This window comes from Elephas maximus, chromosome 18 (genome assembly GCF_024166365.1).
Source record: "Elephas maximus indicus isolate mEleMax1 chromosome 18, mEleMax1 primary haplotype, whole genome shotgun sequence".
NCBI lineage: Eukaryota > Metazoa > Chordata > Mammalia > Proboscidea > Elephantidae > Elephas > Elephas maximus.
Genome location: NC_064836.1, coordinates 53,832,648 through 53,856,082, shown reverse-complemented (window position 1 = coordinate 53,856,082; position 23,435 = coordinate 53,832,648). Strand labels below are relative to the sequence as shown.

Genomic DNA, 23,435 nt, shown 5'->3' with positions numbered 1-23,435 from the left:
TTCTAGGCCAGCAATTTTCAAAGTTTATATTTTAAGGATATCTTCCTTTTCTTTTTTGGTCAGAGCTTAGGAATTTATGGTATTCTAACAATAGTTTTTTTTTTTTTCATGAGGAATTGGGAGAGGAAGAGCCCTGGGCACTTCTTCCCTACATCTTCTTAATTCAAAATTTGCTAAATTGCTAGCCAAGTTAGAAAACATTATTTTTACCTTCATTACTGTATTTGTATAAGTGGTTATAGGGTTAGGAGAGGGATGCTTTTATAATTGACTTCCCAATTACTATAGGGCCCTCCCATGCCTTCCTTATACCTGGAGCTGGTTCAGCTGGAACAATTTAAGATTGACAGTTGTGTTTTAGGGTGTAAATGAAGAAGGGTTTCTATACTCAAATCTCCTCTGGAACCAGACACATCCTAAATGGGTTAAGTTGCAATAGATAGTGATGCAGAAAACAGCAGGGAACTGTAATGTGTTTAAAGAGGACTTGCCGAATTGGCTCTAAGTGTTTGTTGAAATGGAGGGATACAGTTCAGTGCTCTAAGATTCTGTTTTTCCAAATATTTATGTGAAATTATTTAGTACCTAATTCAAAAGTATAAACATACTTGGGTGTGCAATACCATACTAACCCATCAGGACATAATGAAGGGCCACTGTTGGCCCTTGGGATGCCAGTTGCAGCTGCTGATTGCTGACCATATTGCCTTAGCAGCAATCTCCCACTCCTTCCCCTACTTATTTTGTCTTTTGCTGTGTTCCTTCTAAGCACTTAGTATACCTCTTTCAAGCTTTAACTTTTTATTTCCCTCTGCTTTAAGATTCATAGAAAACCTGTCACTGAAGGATTACAGAATAAGAGAAAGATCCAATCCAGATAAAAAACAAACCCAGGTAAAAAGTCACAGAGATAAATAATATAAGCCACAGCCAAGATAAATGGCATTATCCTTAGGTCTCAAATAACATATGCTTTTGGTCACATTGTAGATGGCAAACATTGTTAGAAATTGGATAAATTGTTAAACCCAATTGTCATGATTTAATACGCAGTGGGGCATAGTTTGTGATGAGTTAAGTAAATGAAAAACAAATGGAAAATTTGAGTAAAATGGAAGTATGTATTGCCGAGGATCTGTGCGATATTTACAAACATAGGTTAGGCACTGGAGCATTTTTTGGAATAGAGTTCTGAGTGCTGGGTGGGTAAGGTGGGGGCGAGGTGAGGAGGAGGCCCAGCCGCGTGGCATACTTCAAGCAAAGCAGCCCTGCTGTGTATATTTTATATGGTTTCTGTGTTGGAGCTCTCCGTAAAATTTATTTTGAGGTAGTAAAGTGGTTTCTACTGATAAAAAATAGATTGGTTAATAAGGAAATGGTTTGACTGCCACTGTATTAAGCCACAATTAGACCCACGTTATTAATTCCATTTCAATAAAACTGGAAATTAATGAAAGAGTTTAAAAGAAACTTTAAAACCCATCCACCCAATTTCTCCCAAATATCAATAGGAGTAAAGAGAATAATTAGAAATAAAATTATAGCCTGTTTTGAAACGAAATGAAAACGCTATGCATCAAAAGCTATCAGCTACAGCCAGAACAACAAGAGACGACTTTTCTCAAGCTGTTTCCGCATCTGCTCCATCGAACATAGAAAATGATTTGAATGACTATTTTCTTAAATCTCTCAAGGATGGTACACAACAAGTACTCTTCTAGATGCAGTGAAGGAAAGTTAATTTATTACATGTAATGAATGCCCTAGGGCATTAGGGCTTAATTTTGTTAGTGAACCCTGGCTGAGCAGACAGGCATGCCTTGTTATTAAAATGATAATCCCTTGTGTTGATGAAGGTACGGATAGTTAAGCATATAATTCTGGTGGGAGTGTGAATTGAAACTACCCAGAATGTAGTTTGTTATTCTGTATTTAGAACCTTGTATCAATTAAAAAATTATTCCTATTTCATGATACCATGTTTTTACGCAAATAACACACATTATGTGTTTCTTGCCACCCGTGAGATCCCCTCGCACGTTATTTTTCTGTACACACTATATGTGTAGGTACGTTATTTATGTGTTCATGCTATTTGTGAGAAATAGACTAATGTCACTTAATAATTGATAGCAAGGACAAGTCTTTGTGCACATATACCTTATAACATTTGTTCTTAGTTTTTTATTATGAAAATTTCCAAGTGTATAGAAAAAATACGGGTGGACTTTTATATTCTCATCATTCATCTTTAACAGTTCTCAATATTTTCCCAATCTTGTTTCACCTCTTTCTCTGCCCCATGTACATTTAATTTTTTCAAGAGTATTTTAAAATAAATCTGAGACAACATATCATTTCATAATTAATACTGTTATGCATCTATTACTGATAAAGATATTTTCTCAACGTAATTACGATGCTACTGTCATAAACCCATGGCTGCTGAGTTGATTCCAACTCACAGCTAACCTACAGAACACAGTACAACTTCCCCATATGGTTTTCCGAGGCTTTGATCCTTGTAGAAGCAGATGGTCACATCTTTCTCGCGTGGAACGGCTAGTGGATTTGAACCACCAACCTTTCAGTTAGCAGCCAAGCAATTACCACTGCACCACTATGGCTCCTTATGCTACTATCATACTTAAGAAAATTAACGATAATTTCTTTATATTCAGTCCAGATTCAAATTTCCCTGATATGCCACTATTGATATGGAGTTAGATTCATTTATCTTTTGTTTGAAATTTTAGGGATATTTTTCCCCTTTCTGACTTTTTAAATTTTATGTATTATATGCCTGGTGCTAAAGTCAAAATATAACAAAGTGTGATCCTAGAAAACTACTGTTCTGTGTCCTCCATTTCCTTAGAGGTGATCATTTCTGTTTATTTTTGGTTTATATTTTTCTGCTTTTGAAATTGCAAGCAACTTCATATATTCATCTATCAACATACATAAAAAGTATGATAAGGTAAACACTATTCTGCAGTAAAGAAGCATGAGTAATTCCATTTAAAATTACTTTTGCCATGATTTTATTGATCATGGAGCCCTTTTCTTCTATTTATGTGTTAAGTAGCAGTTTAGTAAGTGAAGCTCTAAATTACTTATTTCCCAATTTCCAGAAAGCTACAAATCACAGGAATGAGGACTGTTGCTTTTGAAAATAATAAGGTATTCAGATCCCATTGGTTCCGAAGTTAATGGCACTGGCACTCCCTAGAAACGTGTTCTTGAAAAGCATGCTAAGACAAATGTATGTTAGCAGTTGCTTCTCCTAAAAAACTGTGTGGGGAGACTTAAAGAACTCATTTCCAGGGTGGCAGGTGCCGATGGGAGTTGAAGAAGGATGACTCCCAGGTGTCCAACTGAAGAGAAGAATTATCTGGGGATAGTAAAAAGGGAGGAGATGAAAAAGTTACCTAGTGCTACTCTAGCAAAAATACAAGTGGGTGGCTTTAAAGAACTGAAGTTCATTTTTCATAATTTTTAGAGGCTCAAAGTCCAAATCAGGGTATCAGCTCTAAGAGGGGGCCCTTACTTGTCAGTAGCCCTGGGTATTACTCGGCATGATGTGGCCTGTAGCAGGTTTCTCACGTGGTCTCCTCCGAGAAACTCTCACCCCTTGCCACGTATGTGTATGCGTATATGTGTTCTGCTCTTTTAATAAGACAAGACTCAAACACTCAGAAGGGACTAGGTTTTAGTGGTTAAGAGCTCAGCTGCTAACCAACAGGTCAGCAGTTCAAATCCATCAGGTGCTCCTTAGAAATCCTATGGAGCAGTTCTACTCTGTAGGGTTGCTATGAGTTGGAATTGACTAGACAGCAACTGGTTCAGCTTTTTTTTGACTATCTGGGATGAACTCATTAACATAACAAAAGAAAATCCCTATTTCCAAACATGGTCATACTTACAGGGAGGGGTTAGGACTTCAACAGAATTTTTGGGGGGACACAGTTCAGTCCACAACAGGGGTATATGACAGAGCACACTATTGTCTTCCATCCCCAAACACTGCATAGTCTTCTCACAGTCCTGGTAAAGACAATGCCATAAAAAGTTCTAGTCCTGGCCTTTATCCCTTCTTGGGACCAGGGTGGATGGTTCCTTGACACGACACTTCCATCTTGGCAACCAAATGTTACAGCATGATTCTATATAAGGTCTTCATGATATGTAGCTTGACATAATTAAATACCATTTGTGGGAAGGAAAGATTTTTAGTTGTTTCAGAGAGGTGGTATACCAAACATATTACAACTGCTATGACATGATGGGGTAGAACTGATATCCTCTGTACTACCTTGATATCAGTCCTGCTTGTTGCATTTACCAAGGGTCTTAACCTCATTGCTTGGTGAGGCCGGAGTGTAGAGTAGATCATACTCTTCAGCCCATTGACATCTGTGTAAAAGGCCTAAGGCTCCGCATAGCAAAGTGGGACCGTTTTAACCATGTATAAGAAAAAAAAAAAAGTTCAACTCGAAAACTCTACAGGCTAAATGCTGACGAAGAGAAACACTCTCTGCTGTGAATTAAAGAGATTGGGAATATTCGAAGGAGGCTGACCTTTAAGAATTTTATGTAAGGATTATTACATTAGAAAAAGAAAGGTTGTTGGGTATGAGATAAATATAGAATTTGTGGGCCTGGCGCAGTGACCTTAGTTAATGTTTGATCGCCTGGGCGAGTGTGTGTTTGCAGTTCTTATTAAACACTGCAGAACGCAGCATTTCTTTTCCGTATCTCGATTTAAATTTTGTCTTTTGGTTTTAAGTCTATGGACAGATAGACTTTTTTGCATTATCAGATATGATGATGACTTTCCACCTGTTCATAATAAAATACCTATTAAAATGTTTGCTTTAGAAATATTTCTGGTTATCCTAATTTGACAAAAATCAAATGTTATAATAAGATATTTTATGAAGCAGGAAACATGTTCTTAAATTTTTACCAAGGCTAAAATAATACACAGGCATTTTTTTGAGCACATAACCCTTGAATCTAGCAACATCTAGGTTATTGTAAGGTATGAGACATACAGGAAAGATGAGTTAATATTTAGCATTTAGAAACATTAATATCACTTTTCTAGGTATAAATCTTCAAGTTTTCATACATTTTTATAATTAGTGGCTCATACTTTTTAACCAATCTCTTGATAAGAATATTGTAGAAAACATTATTTTTAGATAATAACAATATGTTGAGTAATAGTGTTAATATATGTTTTCTTTTCATGTTCAAATTGTCCTCATAAATTCATTCGAATTCCTTAATATCTCCCATCCGCTGTGTAATTGTATCTCATGAGTCACCCACCTTGGCTTTCCAACCCTAATTAATCCCAAATCTTATATTTCATGTGAGTAATATTTGTTTCAAGGATCGGTAATCATATTTTCTATTGCAGAATTTCCTTGACCTATTGACTTAGAATATTGTTTGATAGTTTGTAAACCTAATTTGATCTAGAAATTCCCACACAAAGCTGTGAGCAGAGAAGATCATGCACTGAAAGCACTGATTTAACCAGGTTAGTGGTTTCTAAAGTGTGGTCCCTGGGCCAGCAGCATCAACCATGCCTGACAGTTCATAAGAAATGCAGATTATTAGGCCCCACATCGGATTTGCTGAGTTAGAAACTCAGGGTGTGGCCCAGTAATCAAGCCCAGATGATTCTGATGAGAGTGGATGTTTGAGAACCACTGAACTAGAGAACTTTCAACATCTAGTCTGTGGCTAATAACTATAAAAAATCCAAACGCGTTGCGTTCAAGTTGATTCTGACTCATACCAACCCTATAGGACAGAGTAGAACTGTCCCGTAGGGTTTCCAAGGCTGTAAGTCTTTATGGAAGCAGACTGCCACATCTTTCTCCCTCAGAGCGGCTGGTGAATTCGAAATCACTGTGCCACCAGGCTTCTTCATTGCCTGGTAAAACCAAACAAACCTGTTGCTGCCAAGTCGATTCCGACTTATAGTGACCCTATAGGACAGAGTAGAACTGCCCCGTCGGGTTTCCAAAAGAGCGCCCTGGTGGATTTGAACTGCCTACCTTTTGGTTAGCATCCATAGCTCTTAACTACTGTGCCACCAGGGTTTCCTCTGTGCCTGATAAAGAAGCAAATAATTGTCAAATTTAGTGGTAGGATATGTTTAGTCCTACCCTTGAGGCCTACTTGGGAATACAAACCATTTGCATTAACTGCTTAATTAAAATGTGTTTTAGTTTACAAGAGTGCTCAGGGATAAGTCATATGGGATTAAAGTGAAAAAGTTGGGATAATCTGGTTCTAAAAATATTCTCTTTAGTGTATACTCTGGCATGCCTTAGGACCATGGATGATGGTAACGGCTATTTTCAGTTATAAAATCATACGATCTGCTTCACATGACATAAATTTCTCTAAAACATGTCTTTCAACTTTTATTGGTGGTAAAACAAAGCTCTTGAAAATGATAGGGAAAAAATTACACATTTTCACAAGGTGGAATTACAGGTAATCAGCATATGCTTAAGGTGTTTTAGATCTGTAAGATGCTATGAAAGAAAAATGTGATACAGTAAAAGCATTTTTCTTTAATTTTCACCCATATTACCACTTAACTAAGTAGAGTTTAAAACTGAAGTTAAGTAACTACAAACTAAAGAAATTGCTCCACTGATGTTCAAAACTGGATATTCAAAAACACGTTAATTTTCGCATTGCTGGAAACAACTCTTCAAATAAATCTGCATATATAATTTTCCCATGTAACTGAAGTTTAGCTTTCAAAATAACAGTGTTATTTATACCAAAATATTGTGGTACTGCATTGTACACTTTCCTATTCGTTTTAATATACTAATTACTCAATTTTACCTCTTCTCCAGGAGATAGGACTGTCATTTTGAACACTAATTTCAAATGTGGCATTGAGCAGGACCCGTATTAGACACCCAGTACATATTTAATGAATGAATGAATGAACTGTACCCTTTATTTTCAGACCTAACTAACCAAGAAAAGATCTGCTGCTTGTCATTTATGTTTATTAATTGTCTTAACTGATCAGCTTAAAAAGAAATTTAGTATATGTATAAAATATTACAGCACTCAAATATTCATATATTTCAAGATTTTGTTTTGTTTTGTTTTTCCCCTCTAATTATAGATTAAATTCTGCTTTGGTAAAGTAATGTCACATGCATACAGGCATACCACTTTTTATTATGCTTTGCCTTATTGTACTTCACAGGTACAACGTTTTTTACAAATTGAAATTTTATGGCAACCCTGCACTGAGCAAGTCTGTTGGTGCCATTTTTCCAACAGCATGTGCTCACTTTGTGTCTGCGTTACATTTTGGTAATTCTCACGATATTTCAGACTTTTTCATTATTATTATATCTGTTATGTTGATCTGTGATCGGTGATCTTTGATGTTACTATTGCAGTTGTTTAGGGGTGCTGCAAACCACGCCCATGTTAGACGGCTAACTTAATAAATGTTTTGTGTGTTCTGACTGCTCCACCAACCGGCCACTCCCCTGTCTCTCTCCCTTTCCTTGGGTCTCCCTATTCCCTGAGACACAGCAATTTTGAAATTAGGCCAATTAATAACCCTACAATGGCCTCTAAGTATTCAAGTGAAAGGAAGAGTCCCATGTCTTTCACTTTAAATTGAAAACTAGAAATGATTAAAGTTAATGAGGAAGGCATGCCAAAAGCTGAGATAGGCCAAAAGCTAAGCCTCTTGCATCAGTTAGCCTAGTTGTGAATACAAAGGAAATTAAAAGTTCTTGAAGGAAATTAAAAGTGCTACTCCAGTGAAACAGGAATGATAAGTGAAACAGCCTTATTGCTGACAGAAAGTTTTAGTGGCCTGGATAGAAGATCAAATCAGTCACAGCATGCCCTTAAGCCAAAGACTAATCCAGAGCAAGTCCGTAACTCTCTTCAATTCCGTAAGGGCTGGGGGAGGTGAAGAAACTGCAGAAGGAAAGTTTGAAGCTAGCAGAGGTTAGTTCATGAGGTTTAAGGAATGAAGCCGTCTGCACAGCATGAAAGTTCAAGATGAAACTGCAAGCGCTGATGTGGAAGCTGCAGGAAGTTATTTAGAAGATCAGCTAAGATAATTGATGAAGATGGCTACACCAAACAACAGATTTTCAATGCAGACCGATCAGCCTTATATTGGAAGGAGATGCCATCTATCTAGGACTTTCATAGCTAGAGAGAAGTAAATACCTGGCTTCAAAGCTTCAAAGCACAGGCTGACTCTCTTGTTAGGGGCTAATGTAGCTGGTGACTTTAAGTAGAAGCCAGTACTCATTTATCATTCCAAAACTCCTAGGGCCCTTAAGAATTATGCTAAATCTACTCTTCCTGTGCTCTACAAATGGAACAACCAAGCCTGCATGACAACACATCTGTTTACAACATAGTTTACTGAACATTGTAAGCCCATTGTTGAGCTCTACTGCTAAGAAAAAAGATTCCTTTCAAAATGTTACTGCTCGTTGACCATGCACCTGGTCACCCAAGAGTTCTGATGAAGATGTACAAGGAGATTAATGTTATTTTCATGCCTGCTAACACACATGAATTCTGTAGCCCATGGATCATGGAGTAATTTCAACTTTCAAGTCTTATTATTAAGAAATACATTTTGTAAGGCTATAGCTGCCATAGATAGTGATTCCTATGATGAATTTGGGCAAATCAAATTGAAAACCTTCTGGAAAGATTTCACCATTCTGTATGTCATTAAGAACATTCATGATTCATGAGAGGAGATCAAAATTTCATTATTAACAGGAGTATGGAAGAAGCTGATTTCAGGCCTCATAGATGACTTTGAAGGGTTCAAGACCTCAGTGGAGGAAGTAACTGAAGATGTAAAAATAGCAAAGGAACTAGAATTAGAAATGGAGCCTGAAGATGTGACTGAATTGCTACAATCTCATGATAAATCTTTAATGAAAGAGGAGTTGTTTCTTATGGATGAGCAAAGAAAGTGGTTTCTTGAGATGGAATCTACTTCTGGTGAAGATGCTGTGAACATTATTGAAATGACAACAAAGTGTTTAGAATATTACGTAAACTTAGTTGTTAAAGCAGCAGCAGGGTTTGAGATTATTGACTCCAATTTTGAAAGAAGTCCTACCGTGGGTAAAATGCTATCAAACTATATCACATGCTTCAGAGAAATCTTTTGTGAGAGAAAGTCAATTGATGTGACAAACTTCACTGTTGTCTTATTTTAAGAAATTGCCACAGTCACCCCGACTTTCAGCAACCACCACCCGGATCAGTCAGCAGCCATCAACATCACGGCAAGACCCTCCGCCTGCAAAAAGTTTACGACTCGCTGAAGGCTCAGATCAGTGTTAGCTTTTTTAGCAATAAAGTATTTTTGAATTAAGTTATGTATGTTGTGTTTTTAGACACAATGCTATTGCACACTTAATAGACTACAGATAGTGTAAACATAAATTTTATATGCACTGGAAAACCAAAAAATTCATGTGACCAACTTTATTGTGATATTCACTTTATTGTGGTGGTCCGGAATATTTCCTAGGTATGCCTGTATAGGTGAGATATGTTTGAGGATTTAGGGGAGTATAAAACACAGATCCTGAAGATAAATTACCCTTAGGCCTGGTGGCGCAGTGGTTAAGAGGTCGGCTGCTAACCAAGAGGTCAGCAGTTCGAATCTACCAATCATTCCCTGGAAACCATATGAGGCAGTTCTACTCTGTACTGTAGGGTCACTAAGAGTCAGAATCGACTTGGTGGCAACGGGATTGGTTTTTTGGTTTCTCATGACTGGTTGTAGAGAAATGTTTAGAAGAATCTTAGTGATATACTGCTCTGTTTCCCTACCCTATCTGTCACCAATGTTGAGGCTGGCTGAGCGTGAAGATCCTTGAGAGCTGATGGGGTAAAAAGTATAAGGAGGAAAAAGTGGTGTTCTCCTTGGTTGAGAATCTAATGTCATAGTACCACAGTGTGTGCTCAGGACTGCTTTATACTATGCAATATTTTTTATACTATGCAATATTTTAGGCATAAACGAAGAATAATATAATAACCATGTCAACTCGACGGCACTGGGTGAGTTTTGGGTGTGTACACCACTCAACCTTTAGAAATAACATATTATAGATTTTATGAAGCTTCCTGTGTTCCCATTTCTTCCATCCAGAGAGACCCCCTATAGAATTTGATGTTTAACACTTCCATTTATGTTTTAATATTTTTACTACATAACTATGAATCCATAGATGTTATATAATACTGATTTGCATATTTCTTAAACTTGACATCACTGGTATTCTTTTAAAACCCAGTTGCTATTCTTTTATACCCTCTTATAATGAGCTTTTATGTTTTAGATGTTTATATACATTGTTTAAAACAAAGCAAAACAAAACAAAAACATTGTGGTTGAGTTGATTAAACTCATAGGAACCCTATAGGACAGAGTAGAGCTGCTCCTTAGGGTTTTGAAGGAGCGGCTGGTGAATTTGAACTGCTGACCTTTTTGTTTGCAGCTGAGCTCTTAACCACTGAGCCACCAGGGCTCCGTACATTGATATAATCACTGTAATTAATTCATATTATACCATTGTATGTTGTTCTTAGGTGCTGTCAAGTCGGTTCTGACTCATAACAATTCATACTGACCCTGTGTACGATGAAGTGCTGCCAGGGCCTGCACCATCCTCAAAATTGTTGTTATGCTGGAGCCCATTGTTGCAGCCACTGTGTCAGTCCATCTCACTGAGGGACTGTATAGCGTCCTATTTTTAATGGTACTGCAATGTATTAACCCATTTTGTTGCTCATTTAAATTTTGATAATTTCCAGTTTTTTGCTATTGCAAACAATTCTTCAATGAATATTTTTGAATGCTTTCTTTTGTACCTTTGTGAGAATTTCTATAGGCTATTAATTGCAGGGTCATAGCATAAACACATTTTCAACTTTTGCTGTGTTATGCCAGGAGTCCCTGAATGATGCAGATGGTTAAGCATTGACCTGCTAACGCAGAGGCTAGAGGTTTGAATCCACCCAATGGTAGCTCAGATTGAAAACCTAGACGTCTACTTTCAAAATATCACAGTTATTGAAAACCCTATGGACCACAGCTCTACTTTGAATAAGTGGGGTTGCCATAAGTTGGAATCTACTCTATGGCAACTGTTTTTTTTTTTTTTTTTTTTTAATTTTTGTAGTGACAAGTTATATTACCAGTTTGTGCCCTCAGCAGCTGTGTTGTTTTATATCTTTGCTGACTACTTGATATTTGCCAATGGATGTGAAATGGCATCTCAGTATTTTGTGCTTTGCTGGTATGAGTGAACTTGAACATCATTACATGTGTTTTCTACTGTTTTATTTTCTTTTCCTCATTCGCTTATATATGTTCTCATATATTCTGGATACTGTCTCTTTTTTGGTATGTTGTTGTTTTTAGGTACCATCAAGTCTGTTCCAACTCATAGCAACCCTATGTTCAACAGAACGAAATATTACCCGGTCCTGCCCCATCCTCACAGTTGCTGCTATGTTCGAGCCCATTGTTGGCAGCCACTGCGTCAGTCCATCTCCTTGAGGGTCTTCTTTTTCTCCATACCTCACTTTATCCAGTATGATGTCTTTCTCAAGGGACCGGTCCCTCTTGATTGCTTGATATATTCATTACATATATATTCTCCCAGTTGGTAGCTAGTCTTCATTTTATCTTTTTCGTCTGTCTGTCTATCTATCCATGCATTTGTGCATCCGTGCATCTACCCCTCCACCCCTCCATCCCTCCATCCAGATAAGTTTATAATTTCAGTATGGTCATATTTACCAGCCTTTTTCTTAAAGTTTTTTTTTTTTTTTTTAAATCTTGTTTAAAACCCCCTGTTTAAACCTCAAGATCCTAAATATATCCACCTGTATTTTATTCTAAGCATTTTAAAATTTTGCCTATCATATTTAAACATTGATCCATGTTCCTTTGATTTGGGGGCATGGTAAGTAGGGATTAATTAAATTTTTTTTTTTCCATAAGGATAACCAATTGCCCCAGCTGCACTTATTAAATAGTGTATTATTTACTTATTGATTTTTAATGTTATCTCTAGAATACATTAGGTCTCCATGCGTACATAGGTCACTGTTGTTCATTTTGGCTTTCTCCCAGAATCTGTAATCCAGCCGTTCTTTGCCCCTATAATTTCTAACCTTCTACCTTTTCTTGAGATATACTTGAGGCATTATCTCTAGATTTTAATTCAGTATCTGTCACACTATTGGTAAATTTGGGTATATTTAATATGATTTTAATTACTTTTAATATTTTTTCTACCATGATATCTGTTTCTTAAAAAAGGACCCATCATTTTCTTCTACATTTATTGATAAAGTGAATGTTGCAAGTGTAATTGAAAATGTAAAGCTTAATTTTAGGATGCAAAAAAATAAAACTTTAACATACATCTTTTATAAATTAAGAATCACCTGCTTTTTCTAAGTGGCTACTATAGTATGTTGATTAGCAAGTTTGAGAATTTAATATTTGTAGGCAATTTGATTTTGTAAAAGTGGGTAACATATTATTCTTTGCCTGAATTTCATTAGATTTTAGACTTATGATGCTATTGTTGACTGATCTTTATTTTTTAGATGGCTGGAATCCATTTTCGTACCCATATAAAAAACTGGATTTTGGAAAATGGGAACTGTACGTCCCACCAAAACAGCATGCATCTACAGTGGTGCCTCATGGATCCAAATTAAAGGTACTTTCCTCCAATCTGTTTTTATTTGAACTTATTTTTATGCTGTTTGCAAAGTTAGCTTAAAATATTGAAATATCAATGCATGATAATTGTGGGAGAAACAGTCTAAATGTTCCCATAAGGGAAATTTTAAAAGTGGGAGAGGCAAATTGCAACGTGTTCGATTAGAACAATTCTGCTGGTGAGATATTATTATCCTGAATTTGGAAACTTTATATAAAGAGTGATTGAGTAATCGTAAAATTTAGCTTGGAAAATAGAAAGTTTAGTGTAAAAAAACAAAGAAAAATGGAACCTGTCTTCAAATCAGCAAATATGTAGAGAATTTTTACCTGTAAAGACAGTCTTGATAAAACTGATGTTGCCATGAACCACTTAAATCTGTGTGTGGGGGGGTGTTGTGTTGGCGATATGCTTTTCCAGGTTCTTCCCCTTTCTGGCCCCTTATTCTCCTGTGGGAAAGCCATCTGTGTTAGCCTGGGGGCTTGCCACACTCTCTCTGCTTGGCTGTGGTTTTGCTCTCAGGGTTTGCAGAGCAGACATGGTCGGCCTCTGCTGTGTCCTGAAAGGATAATTGAGGGATGAGCCCCACAGTCTGGACTACAAATTTAAGACTTTTTAGTTGTACAGGAGACCATCTCCATCCTTTGACGTTTACTTGATTTTTAGCTCATATAATTATATAATATTTCCATGTCCCTTTGTGGCTCTTTCCCTTTCTTAGACATGTGATAGCATTCATTGCATTTATCATGATAAACCCTATGACTGAATTAATTTTGGGGGCGGGAGCATTTGCTATTTAACAGTATTAACTCAGAGTTGCTTAAAATATGTTTAAAATCAAAAGGCATAGTTTTTTTTTTCCAAAACTAATAACAAAATTATAAGTGTGTATGAAAATTACTGAAATGTCTGAAATAAATAGACACATACTATAGAGCGTATCATCTGAAATAGACGTTTTAACTTGGGATGGCAACCAAGGTCTTGAAAAAATCTGTAGTGAATAAAAGAAAAAGTAGCTATAGTATACAATAAGAGGGATTTAAAATTAATATAAATAATCTCTCTTCCCTGTCTGTGTAAGCTCCATGAGAGTACGAACCCTTGCTGTTTTGTTTGCTGCCACTGTATATTTCTCACTCGTAGAGCAGTACCTGGCACAGAGTAGCCAATTAAGAAATATTTACTGAATGTTAAAGCTGTTTTGAGGCCTAGTCTTTGAAGGAACAAACGAAATTGCTCGATTCTTTCATGGTTTATAAGGTCTAATTTTATGAGAACTGTGAGGCAAGGCAATTGTTATAAAATAGTACTGGTTTCCTTTTTTTTTTCCCCTTAGGTTTTATGGCTTTTTTTTTTTTAGAACTAAACTTACTAATTTTTTAACGCGTTGGAGAATTTTGTTTTGCCTTCTTCAGTTAGAAAATTTTATGAACTCCGACACTTACCTACTTTATCAATCTAATGGTGAATGAATTAATTAATTTTGATATCTTGTTTCTATACATGAGGAAAAAATAATTGAATACTAGGAATGATTGATTGTTGAGGGTGTGATATATACTAAGAATTACGGTAGACATTTGTTTGGCTGGTCTGACGCCAAATGTTACATACTTTTTCTACTATGCTATTTATTTACTATCCTACATTCTCTTCTACTAACTTTATTTTACCTTGATGAAATGAAATGGCCTGATTAAAAAAAGGCTGCTTTTATATATTTACCTGACTTTTAAAATCCATGTTTAATAGCAAATAAACATTCACCAATATCAGGTAAACTGTTGTGTAATCTTTTTTTATTATTATTCTCTACAAATTTCATGGAGGATAATTAACTAGAAATTAGTTTCCAAGGAATATTTATAGTCTTTAGATATTTCAAATGTAAAACATTGAGATGCTATTATATTGTTAAAAAATGTTAATACGGTTATATAAATGTTTTTTTTATTTATGGGAAATGATACATCAGATTTTTGGGGGGAAAGGGTTAAGTTCTCTATAAAAAAATCAACTAACTTGAGGTTTTTGGCCTTTCAATAGAAAGTTGTCCCTAGGTAGTCTATCTTGGTAATTAAAAATCTTGTTTTAAATTGGACTTGAAAATTTATTTCAGTCCATAAGGGATTGACCTTTATAACTCACTTGAGGATGTCTCTCTTATGAATTATCTGGCAACCATTAACAAAAAAAGCTGTTGTCCACCATTGAAATAATCACTTTGTTTTCTCTGCAAAACACCTGGTCTTTTCAACTGAACACTTTGGAAAAAGAGCATATCTAGCGCTTATAGAGCCATGTAAATGTCGTCTTCTCACATTTTAATACATTTATAAAACAAAATATTTTTACAATATGATAATGTAATAAGATGAATTAAACAGTAAAAGCTATAAATAAAGACCTAAGGAAAGAATAGAAGACTACTTTCCTAAAGGATGATGAAACCTATATTATTTATACCTTCAGCGCTCTTCTTTTGGAAACAAAACCAAACTTATTTTTTAAAAATATTTTTCATCAGTTATTATAAACTATACACCTTTAGTAACATTACATATATATATGCATATGTAAATATTTAAACAAAGCAAAACAAAAACCCTTTCTCCAAGTTCTTTCATAGCAGGTTCACAGAATTTTGACTGTCAGGTGCTGTCCCTGATCTGTGATACTGTACGTAAAACATGGTTCCAACCCTGGAAAAACCTATAAACTAGAATCTAGTGTAAATTATTGTACTGCATTGTGATATGTAGTGCTATAGATGTGCGGTGTGTGTGTACATGTGCTTGTGCTTTGAAAATAAAGTGCAATTGGAGCAAAAAAAAAAGGAAGTTTATTCATTCCATGATGGTAACAGGGAACATAACAGAGGCACAAAAACCCATAACCAAATCCGTTGTCGTCAAGTCGGTTTCAACTCTTAGGGACCCTATAGGACAGAGTAGAACTGTCCCTTAGAGTTTCCAAGGAGCGGCTGGCGAATTTGAACTGCTAGCCTTTTGGTTAGCAGCCCAGCAACCCATTGCTGTTGAGCCGATTTCAACTCATAGCGACCCTATAGGACAGAGTAGAACTGCCTCATAGGGTTTCCAAGGAGCGCCTGGTGGATTTGAACGGCCAGCCTTTTGGTCAGCAGCTGCAGCACTTAACCACTACACCACCGGGGTTTCCCAACAGAGGCACAGTAACACTCAGATAGGTTTGGGAGCATGTTTAGAAGTTGACCAGAGAGACAGAGGGAAGAAGGGCATTCTAATCTGAGGGTTCTGCCTGAGTAGAAGTGTGCGTATTGATCACAGTTCCAACAGGAAGCAATGACACATTCAAAATAAGTAGTTTGAAAATATTTTATTTACAAAAACATGGCTTTCAAACTTGAGCATGGAGGAGAACCACATGGGTGGTCAAAGGAAAGGGGGAGCAATGCTCAGTAGCAAACTGTTAACCTGACTAAGCCATAATGAACGAGGGATGCAGAACCCAGAGGGGAAAAAAACTATGGATAGTTGGCCATCATGGGAGGAACAGTGAGCTTCGAGGATGAACTTAATTCATGGCAACCTGCAGGAAAGGAGCCTGAAGAATAAAGGAGACAAATATCCTGATCAGACTTCTTTCCTTCCTCTGGTATATTACAGGGCTCCACATTGGCCACACCTAATGAGAAGCCAGCACAGCATTCTGGGTAACATGGTGCATATATGTCAGGGTTTTTTTTTGTAAGGGAAGAGGGCAGGAGAGGAGTGGATCTGTCACAGCTAGCAAAACGTAGCTAGTTTTTTAGGAAGTTAGGGAAGGTCTAAACCAGAAAAAAAGAAAAAAAAAATTTTTTTTTTTTTAAAAACCAGAAGGGTTGGTTAAAGACAACTGTGAAAAATTCCTTTTCTTCTTTTTCAGTTCTCATTTTCCCTTCTCTTACTATTCCAGTCAATACCTGCATGACTAGCAGTGGCGATTAGAATGATCTTTTTTTTCAGTGTTGAGAATGTTTGTGTATTTTACGTTTTCTTTGTCATATAGCTAATCAATGGCGAACTTGGATTAGAACAGCGGTTTCTTGATGCCAGAGCTTTAAGGTTGCCGAAGAATCACCTTACTTTCCTATTTATATTTAAATGTTACACACTTGAGGGGTGGAAAATGGTGAGGAAATCTAATACCTGCATTCGCGATTGTCAGATAAGACACGTGAAAAAATTAGAGATTACTTTCGTAACTAATTTAATCCTCATGGTAACACTTGGAGAACAGGTATTGTTAATGTATTTTTCTTATATAGATGAGTACACTGAGATTTAGAAAGGGTACGTAGACGATAGAACCAGGGCCTGTCCGACAACAAAATCCATGCTCTTAACCATTATGGTACACTACCAGTCCCAAGAAGGTTTTTACAGAGAAAAGAAGAAAAAGGCCAAAAAAAAAGTGACGCAGAGGAAGTAGGACTTGAACCATGTCCCAGATTTAACGTATCATTTTACCACGTTTACTTTATCTTTTTGTGTGTGTGCAGAGACAGTTATGGTACCCATTTTTGAGGGTGCTGAGTAACAGAGTATTAAAGTGAACTTATCCGAGAGTAAAAACAAGACAGGTAATTTGAGGAGAGAGTTTGGGTTATACGTGGTATCAGATCAGGTTGGTGAACTTAAGTGAAGCTGGTTGTTAACTATTATCTGGACTGAGATTGTGAAGCAGAAGGATACTATTGAGTTTTAGAGCAGGACTGTGGCATGTTAAAAAATTAGCATCTAAATACTTACTTAAAAAAATTATCTTATAAACTCTTTATCCTTCATTCCTTGGATATTTTCATCAGTTTTCTTTTCATTCTCTGTTTGCTGTTACAGAGATTTCTATAATTTATATATCAACTCTCAAATTTTCTTATCCTTTTCACTAGCTATTCATCATTTTGACTTCTTGTTCCACTTTGAGAAGTTACATTATCTTCCAACTGATTTTATTTTAGTAATCATGTTTCTAAAATTTCTAGTGGTGTGTTTTCTTTCTTCATAGACAGTTTTTATTAAATGAACTAAGGTACTTTTATCTTTTTAAGCATATTAATTATTGACGTTTTCTTTTTATTTTTCTCCCTCAAGTTGTTGTTTTAGTCATGCCTCCCACCCCACCTTCTGTTTCTTTCAGGTTTCCTTTTTCTGGGTTTGTTTTAGTCTCTCCCTTTTGTGTTACAGGCTTTCCTCGAATGCCTAGTGATCCATGGTATGTGGTCATATTGTAGGATGGTATCAGAAAAAGCAATTGAAAACTCTGTGCACACGGACAGGATTTGGTTCCTGGTGAGCTTCACTGTTTGGTGGCCAGAAAGTAAGCCAACCTTTTCGTTGGTGGCAATGAGTGAATTTTTTTTTTTTTTTTGTAATTGTTTACTTTTTCAAGATGCGAATCTTCTAGCCTCCTACAAGGGAGAGGGCTGGGAGGAGTGTGTGTGGTTAGAAGGCAGTGGATTTGGGTCTGTGTACTTGGCCAGTGACGTATTTGAAGAAGAACAAGAAAAGTGGGTTAGGATCTGTAAGACATTTAATCCACCCGTTTTCAACTTTGTGATTCTCCTCTGCCACCTCTGCCACCTGCTGTGTTCTTTACTTCTCTGCCTGGATAATGGTTCATTTTTTTTTTTTTCCCCCAGAGAAAGAAGCTCCGCTCTCCTGTTTGGGGTGTAGGAGGTGGTGTTTGGGATGGACACTTATGTAACTGTATGGGCTAGGGGAAAAGCACTGGAAATTTAGCATCCCAGAGTCTTTTTAGCAGTCCTCTTGTTTGTAACAGAGTCTCTGGGTGGTACAAATGGTTAATGTGCTTGGCTGATAACAGGAAGGTTGGAGGTTAGAGTTTACCCAGAAGTGCCACAGAAGAAAGGCCTGGTGATCTACTTCTGAAAAATCAGCTGTTGAAAGCTCTTTGGATTACAGTTCTACTCTGACACACGTGGGACGGCCATGAGTCAGGATTGACTCGATGGCAGCCGATGCTGGTTTTTAACGCTGCCTCACCTCCTTCCGTGGTGCTAGAAGCCTCAAGATGCTGAGTCTTGTAGGGGTTCCACCAGGCAATTTGGCTAGCTTCTCTGGAGACTCTTCCTTTGCAATACTAGATGGTAATTTTTGCCTTTCTTACCTCTCCAACTGCTTTTTATCTTTCAAAATTTTGTTGAAATATTTGGTCACTTGTCCTTCTCTGTGAATACCTATCGATTTCTTTTCTGTCATTTCTTTCATGGTGGTTTGGTAGGGCAAGAAGAGAAATCCTGGGGAAGTTGTGATTTTTCATTCAAACATTAAAAACACCCTTCTTTAAATGAAAGAAGAAAAAAGTACATCTGCCGATTCGAAGGATGTTTTAAGATTCTGGGGCCTTTGAGTTGGGCCATTACATTCTCATCGTTTGCACAGATTGAAAGATTTTGGCCAAACTGATTATCTCTTGCTTGTGATGTCTTTAAGTGTTATTATATATAATAAAGATTTTCTTGTCTATGACCCCCAGAAAATCCTGTACTCACCTCATTTGTTACCTGGTTCAACTTAATCAACCTTTAAGGCCCTGAAATATCTAATTTGTGGAAGAATGCATAGTTAGAATTAGATGCACTTCCCCTTACCACAGAGAGTATAATTCTCTGTGTTTGCAAAATACGATATGAATGTTAATGAGCCTAAATAACGTACTAGGAAATGGTCTTCTTCTGTAGATGAGAATAAAAACTGTTAATTGATTCATTCTTCTTTTCTTTCTTATTTTTGAAGCTCCCTAGCACGTTGATAGGAAGCACAAAATAAATGTGTGAATTTTCAAAGCAGTTCATTTGCCAGTCTAGAGAATAACTGTGTTTGCCTAGAGGGATGAATGAGGTAGAAAGTGGAAGTGTTTCTTTCTGTTTTGAGCTTGGTTCACATTGTATTCTTTTACCAATTTTTTTCTCTTTCCTCCATAATATTTTAGTTTACAAGTATTTAATTTTATGTTTTCTGGACTTGAAGCATTGCCCTGTTTTCCCTGGATATATGCAAAGAAATAAAAGACGAAATGCCTGCCCTGAATTTATAGTCCACTCAGAGAAAGCTCCTCATACCCATGCGAGTTGCTTAAGCGTTCTGTCGGCAGTAAAGACGTCAAGGAAGCACTTCATGTGTTTTGAGAAGTTTGTGAACGAAAATCAGGATTAATTAAATGGAATATATGTTTTGTTTCTTTCTTTTTTAATTTGTTACTGATTTAGTTCTTGTGTTTTGGCTGGAAGCTGGTGGGGCTAAGAGGGGACCCAGGAGAGATGACAGAGGGGGAAAACAAGGATAAGAGATGACTTTAGGGGGAAGTGGAGACATGGAGAAGATTCAAGGTCACATATCGAATGGTTAGTTAGGGAAGGTTTATGGAAAGACACATATTTTAAGCTTGTTCTTGAGGAGTTGATGGATGGATTCAAGAATAAGTTGTCAGATTGAATAGAGAATGACAGGAGATAAGACCAGGTAAGGTTGTGCAGAAATTAACCAAGTATGGGTGGGAGACCCAGTGATGAGTTTGACTTTAAAAGTTTCAGATGTTTAAAGACATGAACAAAATAGCAAATCTATTTCACAAATTCTATTCTGAAAACTTGCAAATCAACTCACCTGCTCAATTTTGGTAGAGATTCATTTTTGCTTTTTCTTAAATCCTCCTTTAAAAAAATTAAAAAAAAAATTATAATAGCTAATTTATTGTTGAACCTATGCTTTTTTTCCCCCTGGATATTGGTCTTTAATGATTTCATTTTTCTCGCAAAAATGCATACTTTCTTCTGTAGCGTATAAAAGTGTTGAAGTGATTTCATTTTCAATTAACAAAAATTAGCACCTGTCAATGGACCCTGAATGCCTTCCCTTTTTTACTTATATGGTGAAGATTTTTAAAGAGAAGAACCTGCTGTCATGTGTCTGCTTTTTCCCTTACTTCCTATTCATTCGGTCTTATTCTCCCCTACTCTGATTAAATTAAAAAAAAAAAAAAAAAAACTGAGGATAATTTAAATTCAAGACCCATGAATAAAGCAATATAACTCTCATTTTAAAATTCTGCACTATTTGGAACCATATTTTCACATTAGTATTTTGTACACATTTATAAATAAGTTCCATGGTGTTATCACCTAAAATGAGGTCTCAATCTTATGCAGTCCTGAATGATCATTTCTAGTTATGTCAAAGGTGAAATACATCCTTTTGCTATGTCACCACCTGCCAATTCAAACTTGCCATAAATCATTGAGGAGCTAGTTTGTTCCATAAACTGTCATCTAAAGTACAATAATAATAATAATAAAAAACTCCTAATTTCCATCATTTACTTCTTATCTTTCTTTTCTGATGCTTTAGTTTTTAAAAATAAATAAAATGTCTTTATTTTACTTTATCTAGTTTTAAAGTTTGTGTGGTATGGAAATCCAGATTCAAAGATTTTTGCTCTCAACATGTTGAAGATTTTGCTGCAGTTTTGTATTATATCCAGCATTGTTGATGAAATTCCTGGTGTTTATTTAATTCTTACTCCGTTGCATGTCATTAGCTTCCCCCCGCCCCGCTCCCCCAGTTTCCTTGGATTTGCTCTTTATCCTTGATGTTCTAAAATTTTTCTGCCATCTCTGCCCTAATTCCGAGTTTCATTTTTTACCCTGTTTCTGAAATGGCCATGTCTTCATAACTCATCTTCTTTCCAGTTCTCATTTCATCCCCCCTCTATCCCCAGGTCCATTTTCATATTATAGCTAGAGTCATACTTCAGATACTTGAAATCTGCTCATGTTATTCTTCTGCCTAAAACCCTTTGTCATTTTAATCACACTCATTCCCATATGCTTAAAACAGAACATTGCCTTGGTGCCCATTCAGACTCCTGTTGACCCTGTATGTGTCAGAGTAGAACTATACTCCTCAGGGTTTTAAATGCCTGGTTTCTCAGAAGTAGATCACCTGGCCTTTCTTCTCTGGTGCCTCTGGATGGACTTGCGTCTGGGTGGACTCCAACTTCCAGCTTTTCAGTAAGCAGTGAGCTTGTTAGCCTTTTGCACCACCCAGGGACACCTCCATTTACTTAGAGCTATGGTTTTGAAAACTATGTGAAAAGAAGCTGATCTGGTCAGTTTTCAGATTCCTTGTCCCTCACTTGAATTAAAACAGATTATCTTCTTTCTCTTATGTAGTTAGGCTCCCATGTAAGATCATGTCTACATGAAGGTGTCTCTGTATTAAAAGAAGTTTGGACAACGCTGGTCGTAGGATAAATTCCACGCTCCCTGTCTTATCGTACAAAGCCCTCCATGAGTGAGCTCCTGGATTCCTCTCGAGCCTTGTCTATATCATATATACCTTCCATACTGAATTACTTGCACTTTCTCAAACTCTATGCTGGTCATATCTCAGCAAATGCAAAGACAACATCCCTTTTACATGGAAGAACTTTCTCTTGTTTTAGTAGTCTTGCAGGCTCCCAGTCTTTAATATTGATTTCTTGTGCTATTTATTTTTGAAGTTATCTATAATCTTCAACTCCCATTTCCCATTTCCAAATACTCTCCCCCACTAGTCCCTTTAGATCTTGTTTCTTCTTCACTCACTATAATCCATGTGCACTTAAGTTATAAAACGATCTATAAAACTATACCTGTAATTGACCAGTTAGACTGTGAAGTTTTGAGGGCAGGGACAGTGTCTTGGTCATCTTTGTGTCCCTGGGGCCTAGTAGTGTCTGGTTCATAGAAGCTACTCAAGAAATGCTAATTGACTGCATGAATAGGAGGTCACTGTTGGAAATGTTGACTACTGAAGACCGTTTGTCACTACTGGATGCATTTTTGCATAGGTATAGAGTCGGAATCGACTCGACGGCAGTGGATTATATGTATACAAAAAGTGAAAGAAATGTACAAAGTTGTATTCTAATGATTTTTAATTATGTTCTTTGAGTTTAGGAGTCTTAAATAAAAAAAAAAAAGCAAAAAACAAAAACTGTTGCCGTCAAGTCAATTCCAACTCATAGTGACCCTGTAGGACAGAGTAGAACTGCCCCATAGAGTTTCCAAGGAGCGATCAGTAGATTCGAACTGCTCACCTTTTGGTTAGCAGCTGAGCTCTTAACCACTGCACCATCCGGGCTCTTTAGGGGTCTGAAAACCAAAAAAAAAAAAAAATCAAAGCTGTTGCCATCGAGTCAATTTCGACTCATGGTGACCCTATAGGACAGAGAGAACTGCCCCATAAGGTTTCCAAGGAGCACTTGGTGGATTCAAACTGCGGACCTTTTTGGTTGGCAGCCGTAGCTCTTGACCACTGCACCACCAGGGTTTCCTTAGGGGTCTTAGTCCAATCCATATACTATTTATAGAAGGAGTCTTCTTGGCATCAGAGTAAGGTAAAAATGAAAAACAGATACTGGTCTTGAAGCAACAGCTTTTTTTAATGAGGCCTTAGCATTTTCTGTTACTTGTTTTACAAACATCCTTGTGAGTCACCGTTTTTACAACGCAGTCTTAGAAAAAAGTTTGCCTTATTTTTATCTCATCGTTCTCCTTTTACCTTGTCTGTCAGAAAACTTAAAATTAAATGTATCGTACAA

General features: G+C 36.7%; 1 protein-coding gene across 1 annotated transcript in view; it reads left to right on the top strand.

Annotated features, from left to right (window-relative positions):
- The window catches only part of GBE1 (1,4-alpha-glucan branching enzyme 1), a 308,909-nt gene that overhangs the window by 93,164 nt on the left and 192,310 nt on the right, over positions 1-23,435 (top strand). The window contains exon 5 of the mRNA XM_049857862.1: positions 12,685-12,800. Coding sequence (XP_049713819.1) covers positions 12,685-12,800 — 116 coding nt within the window. The remainder of the gene's footprint in view (positions 1-12,684; positions 12,801-23,435) is intronic.